Here is a 13,404-nt window from a genome sequence, read left to right on the forward strand (position 1 = left end):
ATGCAACTGAGTCTTCACATCTGCTGGGGGAAGCTAAGCTACTGTCCTGTACTGCCCCTTCTGCTTAGTTTTAGAACTGCAGGTGGGAAAAACTGTAGGAGTGCATCATGTACTTTAAGTTGAGATCTTGGAACTAGTGTTTTTACACTAACAATATTTGCGTAAACGTTGGCGCCCTTGCAGTGAGAATGACAGGATATAATGAGCAAAGCTTAAAGAGCCATATAGCACTGTTCTAGTATTCTGAAGTGAACCATTGTCTTATTTGGAGGCCTGTGGCAAACAGGAGAAGCTGTTCCTTTCTTTGGTTGTGAATTGTATCTGTGCTCTTGTTTTTTTTCGCCTACCATAGAAAATCTGTCCTAGCCTGGTGAGTAAAGGCTTTTGTTAGTTCACCAGTCATGTGTCACAAGCAGTTGAAGCACAAATCATGCAATTTCCAGTTAAACAGAAAATTTTACATATTCAGTACAACCACACTTTTAAAAAGAGGTGAAAAAAAGTTTACAACAGCTTCGTGTATGAACCAAGGGTCACTGAGTTTTTCAGCTGATTAAACCCTGTGGTATTTGGGATAACTCCCTTTCTAAGCAGAAGAGATCTGACAATGTATTAGAAATGCTGATTCCTCTTCCCAGCAAGCATTCATGAGCGGTTTTACTATAACCTATGCTATGTTGCTCCATGCTAGCTAATTTTAAATTTCCTTCAGTCTTACAAGGTATACAACATTGTGTAATAGCTGAAATCACAGCAACAAAAAATTATATATTAACAGTTTCCAATCCAATCTGTATCCTGCTTTTCCTTCGGGGCTTACTCTTTTTCTGCCATTATACAACGGCGCTATCTGCTGGCTAAAGCCAGTACTGCATGAGATGACACGTTGGATAGGCTCTGACAGCAGAGAGGCTGGGAATATTCAGTAAGAGAACCCTGACAGATGTCTTCCAACATCAGAGCTGTACAGCTTTAAATCGTAATGTCTTCAGATGTCAGACAGTGGATTGGAAGAGGTTAAGGGATTGCTGTTTGTGCAATAACCCAATAAGTGAACCTCTACCAGAACTGAACAGTACCCCTACTAGACATAGTAACTGGAAATATACATGGTTCTATACATTTTGGCCTACAGTGTTGTGTTTTTGTTTTTTGTTTTTTTTGTATTGTCACAAATATTGCATCACATTCAAAGGCACAGTATTCTGACGCATCTGTTTCATGCCTTGCTGTTGGTCACAGTTATTTTGTTTGCTGCTTTAAGCTTGAATACAGTTCACAGGATTGCAGAGCTGATCACAAAGCTAAGCTATGGCAGTTGAAGCTGAAGTGCATTTGACATTATATGTAGATCTTAAGTGTTCTTTAATCTTTACCTTAACCTTTTTTTATTTTTCACTACTTTTGCAGAAATCTGGAGCGCTGACTGGAGTGCCAATATCAGGGGTAAGCTCATGCTGCATAGATACCTGCTACCTGTGAACACACAAATACATCCAATCACATGGTCTTTTTGTGGTTTCTAGGAAGCTGGTTAGGGGTTCTCAAGAAGATGTAAGACGTAAAGGAGTCGTAGAAACAGTTAAAGTTAACCCCTCTTCACAGAATAAGGCATTTGATTGGTGATCTGACTACTGGGACCCACACCAATCATGAGAATGGGCATCTCCTTATCCCTCCTATGTGAACGGAATGCCAGATGAGCATATACTCTACAGCTCCTTTCTTTTTAATGGGACTGCTGGAGTTAGTTGAGTTCTTGAACTCTATCTCTGGCAATCACATTGAAATAAATGGAGTGGCATACATGCTTGACCATTGCTTTATTCCATGGGGCATTTTCAGGACCTTCATTCTCATAAGTGCCAAAATTTAAAGTTTTATGTTAATGGTGAGTGTCCCAGCAGTTCGACCTTCACCAATCTCATAGATATCCCCTATGTAAGTAAGGAATATCTGTGTAATCGGTGAAGGTCTGACTGCTGGGACAGTCACCATTAACCTAACTTTAAATTTTGGCACAACCTTTTTAAGCAATCACTAGAATGGTGGTCTCTTAGACCCAATAGAGACATCGGTGGGGTGCCCAGCAATCAGATATTTATCACCCATCTTGTGGATGGTGTTAAATTGGTAAAATTCTCTTGTGGGAATACCCCTTTAAGTAGGGGGTAGGATAAGTTGTGTGGGTTGCTTAGGACTGACCCCAAACCCACCCCCAAGAGTTTTCCCAAGGTAAGGGGGTTGAACATTAAAGGGCCACTCCAGCAAAGACACATTTTTCCATGCCTGCCCCCATCACCTGATTGCTGTGGAGATCTCCTCTGTGTATTTCAGCCACTTCCATGCAGTGTAGCCTCCTGTTTGATGCTTATCGGACACCATCTTGATGGTGAGACCACGTGTTGCATTAGCTAGATGATATACTATTTCTGTCTGCTGAGGGAACAGTTTAATTATCATTACCTTCTATATTCACGTAAAATAAGCTACAGACCATAACTTTACAGTGAGGAGGATGAACTGTGACAGTTACTGGTAATGATCACACATCTCCTGTGACAGGACTGCCTATGTCCTTCTCTAGGTAGTTTCTGTACCAGGTTCAACATAACAGCACCACACAGACTGAGAAATTGATTATTTTTCGAACACACAATCCCAAGTAGATCTGAGCTGTTCAGAACTGAAATCACATGAACATCCGAGGAAATGAGGCTGGGAGTTTCAAATAGAAAGGAATGACTAACCAAGCTAGCGCTAGCTCACGTGTGTATATATATAAACAACTTTGCTTTTTCTTTGTAGTGTTTGGGTGATCAATCGGCTGCATTAGTTGGACAGATGTGTTTTCAAGATGGACAAGCAAAAAATACGTGAGTCAAAGTTTTATTGTGATAAAGGGTAAAGTCCCCTGGTGCAAGCACAGTTGTGACTGACTCCTAGGGTGATGTCACATTGTGACATTTCTTGGCAGACTGTTTTTTTGGGGTGGTTTGCCATTGCCTTCCCCAGTCATCTTTACACCCCAGCAAGCTGGGTACTCATTCTACCAACCTCGGAAGGATGGAAGGACTTGTGTCTGCTACCTGAATCATGCGGGGATTCCGGAACCTCCAGGTTGTGAGCGAGGGCTTAGGACTGCATACTGCTGCCCTAACACTGCGCCACACAAGGCTCTAACTATAGTTTATTAAAAGAATCGCTGGCACAATGCATAAATAGAATATTGGACCTCCAAAAATGCCAGACGTACTGTGGTACTTGCTTAGCTAGTAGTAGCAGATGGTGCACAAGTGGGAAAAGTAACTGAATTGTGCAGATTTTATTGCTGTTTTGAAAAGTCTGAAGGTAGGTGACTAGAGATGAGCGAGTATACTCGCTAAGGCACATTACTCGAGCGAGTAGTGCCTTAGCCGAGTATCTCCCCACTCGTCTCTAAAGATTTGGGGGCCGGCGGGGGGCAGGGAGCCAGGGGGAGAGAGGGAGAGAGAGATCTCCCCTTCGTTCCTCCCCGCTCTCCCCCACCGCCAGCCGCCGTCCCCCAAATCTTTACAGACGAGCGGGGAGATACTCAGCTAAGGCACTACTCGCTTGAGTAATGTGCCTTAGCGAGTATACTCGCTCATCTCTATAGGTGACAACTCCCATGGGAGCGGTGATGTACAATTATTGACTCTTAACCAGCATTTAGTAGCGGTTTTTGATGGCAGATTGTTTGTAATGGGGTATTGAAACAATTTAAAGAAGCAGGGCTCTCCAGGCCTGTACCTTTTTTCTATGAATTCTAGTGGTCTCTCATGTAGTCAGTGGGCCTGCTGTGGAAATCTATTTGGAGTGCTGGAGTTAAACTTCCACTTCTCAGCAGCAGATGGCAGAGCTGACCTACACTAACTGCTTCTGCGTCTTATTGCTCGGCATAGACTCCGTTACTTAGACTTCAGATAGAGTAATTTGATGGTTTATGTGAATTTGACATTTCACTACTTGTCTGGTTGTTACATATGCTATACAAATCAGAAAAAAATGAAATGTAGCGTATTCAAAAGGAAATTATGATGGAATCCCTGCAGAAAAAAATCTTAGAGTGCAGATTTTTAATCACATATGTAAAATATCTAGATGTAAAAGAGGGGAAAGTAATATAAGCTTGCAGTGATCTAGCTAATGGGATTTTATAGTTTATGCAAATAACAGTCATTCAGTATTCTTACTTTTGTGATTAAATTGCACGCCATCAAAATTTCTACTTTCTGTCACAGAAAAGAAACCTTCTCATTTACAGTGAGGAGGTTTAGGCATGTTGATGGCCCTGGAAACTTAAGGCATGTGCTCCAAATATCTTGCTGAGTTACTATGCAACCATATGATGGTTATAGTTACATAGTAACATTGTATTTGATATCCATGTCAGAGGTGGCCAGTAGGGGGAGCTATTTATATACTGCTTTGCAAACAAAAGCACTGACCCAACCCTGTGGCAGTGTAGGCGACCTGCTACTCATTACAGGTTATTGGAAGAGGGAAAATTTGGGTCCCACTAAGTCCAGAAGAAGGTAGGACCCTTTGTACACATTTTCTCTTCTGTATATGGACATATGTAGGCTCTCTGATTCCCGCAGTTAATGAGATTACAAAAACATGGCTGCTGTAATTATCGGCTATGACTGCACTTTATATAGCAGGTTCAGCACTGAGATGCCAGCCAGAGTATTAGGTGGCAGATTGCATTATTATAGACATGTATACGTTGTCGCTGCTACAAATGTCACTAGTGTATGGTACTACCCTAAGATGGTCATATGCTCTCAGCCTGAACCCCAGGTCTATTTTGACCTTAACATCCCTAATAAGGTGAAAACTTGCCTTGATGTTGCTTTAATTTCACAAAGTTGTTGTAATTTAGAACTGTATTTGTATAGCTAAAAGCTGTCATTCTGGAGACTATGAACCTAGTGTTTTGTGCTGCTACTGTCTTTAGCTCCCAGTAGATTGTCTAGTTTTAGTTGTTAGCTGTGAGAACCAAGTTTAGGTCAGCATAGATTCTCGGCCTCTGAAAACCATACATACAGATCTAGATAACGGCCAGGAATAGGACAACAATGCTTAGTATGAAGTTTCATAACTATTTACTATACAGTGTTTAAAGGGAGTCTGTGAGATGCAAAATATCTTTTGTAGTCCCAAGTTGTTAGCAGTGCAAAGAAAAAGAACTTTGATTGCATGTGTGAATGGGGTTGCGATTGCTCTAAGGGTACTTCAACTCCCATCAGTAAAGGCCGCCCAGCATAATGATTAACTGCTCAAGCTTTGAGCTGCTTCACTGTGGGAGGCGTTGAAATCTCCCAGCGCATGTGCAGTGCAGCGATACCTTGAGTTAAGACTGCCTCAGCTTACAAGCTTTCTGACTTGAGAGCAGGCTCTCTCTCAAATTTTTGCTCTGACTTGGGTTAAGAGCCTTGCTATCAATGGGGCTGCAGCTGCTGCCGGTGGCCCCATTGAAAGCAATGGCCTGCCGGAAGCCCCTGCTGTGATTTTCGAGGAAGGGCTTTGAATATAAGCCCTTCCCTGAAAATCTTCCCTAGGTGTAGTAAAAAAAATTATATACTTGCCTGTCCACCGCTGCCGGGGCTCAGCTGTATCTAGCCGTCACTTGTTCTCCCTGCATTTTTAAATCCCGCCTTCTAAAAAGCTCCAGAGAAGTGCAGGGAGAACAAGCGGTGGCTAGGCGCACCTGAGCCCCGGCAAACTGGTGAGTATATATTTTTTACTACAGCTAGGGATGATTTTCAGGGAAGGGCTTATATTTAAAACCCTTCCTCGAAAATCACTGCAGGGGTGCCGGCGTCCTATTGCTTTCAATGGGACAACGCCATCCGAATTGAAATCAGTGAGAGCGCTTCGCGATCCGGAACGGATTAATGGCTTTTCCATTCATTTAAATAGGGAAAATTGATTTAACTTACAAGTGTTTTGGGTTAACCCTTTCCAATCCACTGTCTGACATTATGATTTAAAGCTGTACAGCTCTGATATTGGAAAACATCCATCAGGGTTCTCTTACTGGGTATTGCCAGACTCTCTGCTGTCGGAGCCTATCCAGTATGTCACCTCATGCAGTACTGGCTTTAGCCAGCATATAGCGCTGTTGTATAACGGCAGGAAAAGAGTAAGCCCCCTAGGAAAACCAGAATACAAATTGGATTGGAAAGGGTTAAGAGCTCCGTCACGGAATGAATTAAACTCTTAACCCAAGGCACCACTGTACATCTTTCCTCCGCTCTACTTGTGATCTGGGATCACTGCATGTGCATGATCTGCATGAGTTAAGATCACAGGGAAAAGTAACAATCTGGGACCAGATAGGTATGTTTGCATGTATTCAAGTGCTTTTCCCAGTGCTGCTGTTTTAAGGGAAGCATAAGGCATCTGTTATTTATTTAAATATCGCTGACCAACTCCTGTTTGTAGACTGTCAACTTTTTCACTGAATTCTGTAATTCTCCATTTGCTTCCTAAATGAAAAAATAGGCAACTTTACCGGTGGCAGTCTTTGGAAGCGGGGGTGGGGGGTGGGGGGGCGTTATATCTGACCATTTTGCAGGTGTAGAGTGTAACTCTTTCATATAAATACTCAATGCTCCCATCTGGGGCTGCTCTCTACTTGTTAACTTCTTTGTCTAAGGATGCTGTCACATGGGCGTTTTAATTGTGAGTCTTGTGAGTTGCGAGACACCCATTATTAAAATTAGGTCTATTTGTACGTGAGCAATTTTTCTCTCATAATGCAATAGAAAAGTGGCAGCATGTCCTATAGAATTTTTTTTTCGTGGTTTTTTTTTTTTTTGCGATGTCTGTCTTCCATTTATGGAGTGAAAAAAAGTTGCACCGTGCTTGTATGCAGATATGATTTTCAAGTGAGCGATTCAATTTTTCAATGCACGTAAAAGCACACGTACAGCGATGCATTTTTCTCACAAAACTTGTTGCACTCGTATAGAACACGAGCTGATATACCCGGCTTCGCCCGAGTTAATTTGGTACTGGTGTTTATCTGATGTTCACACGGAAAATCTTATGAAGTCGTGGTTACTTTAGAGATACCGGAAAAACATGTCACCATTTTGCATAGTTCTCTGCGTTACCCAGAAAACACCATGTGGAGGCAACCATGCGACGTTTGCTTTATATAAAATGACATCAGGAAGTGAGAGAATTAGATTCCATATGTAAAATTTGGACACTAATTCTTTTGCACGTAGAATAGGATAATCGAGTTGGGACAATTTAACTTTTCCTATTTATGACATAATCAATGCCCGTGCCAAATTTCAAGTTTCTATGATATCGGGAAGTGAGAGAATTAGATTTCGTACGTAAAATGTGGACGCTAATTCTTTTGCGCTTAGAATTGAACAATCGAGGTGGGACCCATTAACTTTTCCTATTTATGACATAATCAATGCCCGTTCCAAATTTCATGTTTCTATGACACCAAGAAGTGAGAGAATTAGATTCCGTATGTAAAATTTGGACCCTAGTTATTTTGCGCTAGAATTGAATAATCGAGTTGGGACCCATTAACTTTTCCTATTTATGACATAATCAATTCTCGTGCCAAATTTCACGTTTCTATGACACCGGAAAGTGAGAAAATTACATTCCGTACGTAAAATTTGGACGCTGATTCGCATAGAATTGAATAATCAAGTTGGGACCCATTAGCTTTTCCTATTTATGATATAATCAATGCTTGTGCCAAATTTCGAGTTTCTATGACACCGCGAAGTGAGAGAATTAGATTATGTACGTAAAATTTTGGCGCTAATTTTTTTGCGCTAGAATTGAATAATCGAGTTGGGACCCAATTACTTTTCCTATTTTGGAGATAATCTATGCTTGTGCCAAAATTCATGTTTCTACGACATCGGGAAGTTGGAGAACTTTTGGCCAGCCAGCGAGTGAGTCAGTCAGCGAGGGCTTTCGTCGATAGATAGATAGATAGATAGATAGATAGATAGATAGAGGATTAGATTACATTACATGTCTAGGAGTCCAATAACTGTCCGAGTTTCTCGGATCGCTATCGCACTAGCCTGTGTGAATCCAGCCTAAAGTGTTAGAGGTAGCAACAAGGAGGGGAAGAAGGAGGTACATGGCAGATCAGACTATGATGGGAAGGTCATCTAAATGGTCAGGGAATGCCAATCACACAAGTTGTAGTCTGGGAATGTAGATATGAAGAAAAGTGTACATAGTCTGTGAAAGCACAGGAATAATGGTCGTGATAGCAGTCAGCACCTAAAAGAACGCCTACAGCACGGTAGAAAAGCAGAGGAAGGGGGAAAACTACACTCCTCTGCATCAGTGTTTGTGGGCACAAAAGAGAAGAAATCCTTATGGGCTGAAGAAGGTGAAACCAGACTGAAATAAAGCTGCATGTGGGATCTAGTGCAGTGTCCTAGACACCTCCACATGATAAGTCTCAAACTTGGAGTAGGTTGGAAACTGTATGTCGGGGGTCTGAAGGAAGGGGAATGAATAAAGAAAGCAGCCTTCAGATTAGTGCAACTATTTGTAACTCAAGGGCACACATCTGAACTGCACAAACATGAAATTTGCCACGACCATTCTTTACATCCTAATAGGAAAAGTAAGGGGTTACAACTTCAATATTCAATTCGAAGTGTAAAAAACTGTGAAAATCCACGATACATGGCACAGTTCTTTTCTCAGAAACCATAAAGTCTAGGGAAGTCATTTGTATACTGGAAAAAAATCTACCTTACCTGTATGTGTATATTCTGAGGAGGATATAACTGACCTGTGTGTGTATATACTGAGGAGACTCTACCTCACCTCTCTGTGTATATACTGAGAAGAATCTACTTCAGCTCTGTGTATATACTTAGGAGAATCTACCTCACGTCTATGTGTATATACTTAGGAGAATCTACCTCACGTCTATGTGTATATACTTAGGAGAATCTACCTCACGTCTATGTGTATATACTGAGGAGAATCTACCTCACGTCTATGTGTATATACTGAGGAGAATCTACCTCACGTCTATGTGTATATACTGAGGAGAATCTACCTCACGTCTATGTGTATATACTGAGGAGAATCTACCTCACGTCTATGTGTATATACTGAGGAGAATCTACCTCACGTCTATGTGTATATACTGAGGAGAATCTACCTCACGTCTATGTGTATATACTGAGGAGAATCTACCTCACGTCTATGTGTATATACTGAGGAGAATCTACCTCACGTCTATGTGTATATACTGAGGAGAATCTACCTCACGTCTATGTGTATATACTGAGGAGAATCTACCTCACGTCTATGTGTATATACTGAGGAGAATCTACCTCACGTCTATGTGTATATACTGAGGAGAATCTACCTCACGTCTATGTGTATATACTGAGAATATAACTGATCTCAGTTTGTTCTTAGTATATACACACATACACAAACTGTCCTCTGTGTGTGTATATGCTGAGGAGAATCTAACTGACCTCCTGTGTGCATATACTGAAAGACTGTAAAGTACATACGGAAGCAGCCATGGACTGCAGGGATGGAGCATGCCTTTAAGACTAGGAAGGGGCTGCAACCTCCAGTCTGGGGTAAATTTGAATAAAAAGTAGCATTACCTTTAAGGGTAAAAAGTGAGGAGAATCTAAAGCTCCCCTGTGTATACATATTTTATTCCTTGGTTCCTCTGAAGTAACCATTGCTTCCTAAAATTTTCCGAGGGCACAATGGGTAAATAAATACCTATAGCAAATTAACTCGGGTGAAGCCGTGCACATCAACTAGTAACCTTTTATAAAAATCTCTTTATCCTTGTCAAAGGTGTTCATGGCCCTCTTTAAAGGTGTTTTCAAAGTGTGCAAGAAAAAAATTATACTCATGGGGAAATGAAGGTTAGAAGAAATGAAAAACCTGTATGCCTTTCAGCCAATAAATGGCCTCAGTGGACATTTGCCCATGAACAGTCACATGAATGATGACCAGCACTTGACCATTGTAGTCTCTTCCTGGAACGCATTGGTGGGTATCAGAGTGGCAATGCTGTACCTTGGGGAGCCATCAGGAAGAAGAGTATAGGTTCTTTGTTTCTCCTAACCCTCTATCACCCCATTGGCTTTTTTTTTTTTTTTTTTAAACTTGGCAAAACCCTTTAACTGAGAATTGGAAGATTTTTGTAAATGCTAATGATTTCTGCTTAAGGATTTTAATGAGCTCCGCAACATTCATGCACTTATTTAAAGCATGAGCAACTCTTATAGTGGTCTCACAGGAAAGGTGCTAAATGTCACAGGTGCTCTACCGATCCATACAACTCTGTTAGAGATGTGTAAATAATAGTAAGACATGAGATAAAACTGCCAGGATAACCATTTAACTCAGTAATGCACTTGGCATTTAAGTCCTTGGATGTGTGGTGTTAACGAAAATCTCTTTTGCAGGTACGGTACTGGTTGTTTCTTGCTGTGTAATACTGGCCCAAAGGTAAACAATTGGGATGATAAACAGTGGAAACCTTCTGTTTTTATAGAAGTCCTATTATGTTTAGTTACATTTTGTATTTCCACATTATGAAATGCAGTGTTCTCACATATGTATCTTTTTGTTCTGTTGTATCAGCCGGTTGTATCAGATCATGGCTTGCTGACCACAGTGGCTTACCAGCTTGGAAGAGATAAACCTGCCTGCTATGCTCTTGAAGTAAGTTTCTGGTTCTCTACTTTCTCTACATGATCTTACTGGGGGAATTTGATCTTTTACTTTTGTAATTTAGGGGTCAGTCGCAATTGCTGGAGCAGTTGTGCGCTGGTTGCGAGATAACCTTGGCATTGTCAAAACTACTGAAGAAGTAGGTATGTATCTTTTTAATATGTATTACCTTATTGCAGCTACATTAGCAAAAATGATTAATATTTACTGTTTCTTTTAGAAAAACTTGCCGCTGAAGCTGGAACATCATATGGCTGCTACTTTGTTCCTGCATTTTCTGGCCTATATGCACCATATTGGGAGCCCAGCGCCAGAGGGTATGGTTGGATATAATGAATGTGTATACACTGCTGGTCATAACTTTACAAATGAAACCTTTAAGGGGGAATTCTATAATACTTTGAGTTAATGGGGTGGTCTGAGTACATGCCTGTACTCGCAGGCATGTGGGCATACGGGACTGTCAGCCCTGCAGCAATGTACGCAAGACCTGGTGCAGTGGAGAATTGAAAGGTTGATTTATAGCATTTATTTATTTTATTTATATTCCTTTTAGCACAATTTTTCTTGTATATCTCAGACTACCCCTTTTAATAAAATGAGAATATGTGGAGGGGGATTTGCCATGCTTACAGTGCTAATTCTGTGTGCAATATGTGTACATTGCTATAGTGATAAGCCATGTGCAATTTTTTTGTTTGTTATGGCCTGCCATTACCCTGTGTATTTTGGGTAAGCAAATAATGATCCACCTTAAACTATTGTGAAACATTCAAGGGCCACTCCAGTGGGGGTTTTTTTGTTGCCTATTCATTATGTATCCCTAATGTGTGTGTGTGTGTGTATATATAAGTGAGCTAATGTTAACTTGGTTAGTTATTCCTTTCCATCTGAATTTTCTGGCCTCATTCTCATTAGATAGTCATGTGATCTCAATTCTGACCAGCTCAGATTATTCTGCTGTCTGAAACTAGTCAATTTCTCAATTTGTGATATGCTGTTGCATGAATCCTATCTCAGACACTGTCTAGAGCAGGGGTCCCCAACTCCAGTCCTCAGGGACCACCAACAGGTCATGTTTTCAGGATATCCTATGGTAAGTATACCTGTGGCAATGTCTGCGGCACCGACAATAACGACATCACCTGTGCAATACTGAGGAAATCCTGAAAACATGACCTGTTGGCGGTCCCTAAAGACTGGAGTTGAAGAACACTGGTCTAGAGGGAAACCTCCTGTCAGTTACTGGTGATTATCACACAGCTCCTGCCACACAGCTATAATAGAGGAGATCACATCTCATTCTCCTCACTGTATATTTATGATCTATAGCTTATTTAGGTGAATATAGAAGGTGATCATTAAACTGTTACCCCAGGCAGAATGGTAAAGCCTTTAGCCAATACTGTACTGATGCATCATGGGATTGATTTGAAAGTGAGAGTAAAATATCCCACCATCAAGTTGGTGCCTGAAAAGCATCAGACAGGAGGCTGCACTGCAGGGACGTGGCTGCAATACACAGAGGAGACCTCCAGTATGTGAAGGGCAATCGGGTGAGGGGGCAGGGATTTAAAAAATTGTTCTTACTGGAGTGGCCATTTAATGGTTTCTTTCCAGTTCTCCACAAACAATCCTTTAGGGAACATGTTTTCTTTGCACAGTGCAGTAGAGGAGTAATTACTTCGTGTTAGAAGGAAGTGCATGCATGTTTATGATGCATTCTTTATTTTTTTTCTTCTGTTTTCGCAGAATCATCTGTGGTCTGACACAGTTTACAAACAAGAATCACATTGCCTTTGCTGCTCTTGAAGCTGTCTGTTTCCAGACCAGAGAGGTACATGCTGAAGTCTGCTTTCACTCTGATAGTATCCATTGTCGGCAAGTTCATACATGGTCTTTTGCAGTAATCTGTGCCAAAGGCTCTCTGGAAAAACCACAGAAGTCAGATGTTACACTGTAATCTGTATGAAATCTCATTGGCTTCATGCTGGAAATATACACAAAATAACTATAGGGCAAAAGTTTGTTTAGCCATCAACTGCTTCTCCCAACTCTATTGTAAACCAGCATGCATGGCTTGGCTAAGCATGGATATTTATTTCATTGGGTATTGGGGAATTCTTCACTGCCAGACCCCTTTGCCAACAGTTTATATTCCATGGACAGTTTGAAAAGGGAAGCTATCCTATACAGGTCGTCTTGTAACAGGTCTGTTTTCGTAAACCCTTATATTCCCCATAAAGTAACAAGTGTCTTTTCTTAGAATTCTTCTACTGTTGGCCCACAATTATTCTACTTAAGAAGCTGTCCTTAGGATTTGAAGATCATTCCATCATAAATCATTTGAGCTGGATTGAGCGATACTATTGGGTCCTTTTAACTATGGTGGTCTCCAAAATATTACATATCCTTGACAAGGATTTCTAACAGAGTTTTGAGGGGTCTTTTTAGAATTGCAATACATTGACGTCAGTTGCACTAATGTCCAGTATTTTCAGAATTCCTTGGATTGTGTTTCTCATGTAAATTTTGTTGCAATAATCTTATAACCTGCAGATGTGTTTCCGTGAACACAGATCTGATTTTCATCTAGGCAGGAGGGTTTATTGCAGCTCAGAAACCGGATCTATGATGGGGCAGTTAGTGCAG

The 13,404-nt window shown here is 41.0% G+C and overlaps 1 protein-coding gene across 3 annotated transcripts in view; it reads left to right on the top strand.

Annotated features, from left to right (window-relative positions):
* The window catches only part of GK (glycerol kinase), a 68,166-nt gene that overhangs the window by 40,958 nt on the left and 13,804 nt on the right, over nt 1-13,404 (top strand). For 2 of the 3 annotated variants that reach the window (XM_066577918.1, XM_066577927.1), the window contains exons 9-16: nt 353-370; nt 1,411-1,446; nt 2,809-2,876; nt 10,485-10,527; nt 10,663-10,743; nt 10,817-10,895; nt 10,973-11,069; nt 12,505-12,589. In XM_066577918.1, coding sequence (XP_066434015.1) covers nt 353-370; nt 1,411-1,446; nt 2,809-2,876; nt 10,485-10,527; nt 10,663-10,743; nt 10,817-10,895; nt 10,973-11,069; nt 12,505-12,589 — 507 coding nt within the window. The remainder of the gene's footprint in view (nt 1-352; nt 371-1,410; nt 1,447-2,808; nt 2,877-10,484; nt 10,528-10,662; nt 10,744-10,816; nt 10,896-10,972; nt 11,070-12,504; nt 12,590-13,404) is intronic. The other variant, XM_066577922.1, reaches the window with a different exon arrangement.

This window comes from Eleutherodactylus coqui, chromosome 1 (genome assembly GCF_035609145.1).
Source record: "Eleutherodactylus coqui strain aEleCoq1 chromosome 1, aEleCoq1.hap1, whole genome shotgun sequence".
NCBI classification, from domain to species: domain Eukaryota; kingdom Metazoa; phylum Chordata; class Amphibia; order Anura; family Eleutherodactylidae; genus Eleutherodactylus; species Eleutherodactylus coqui.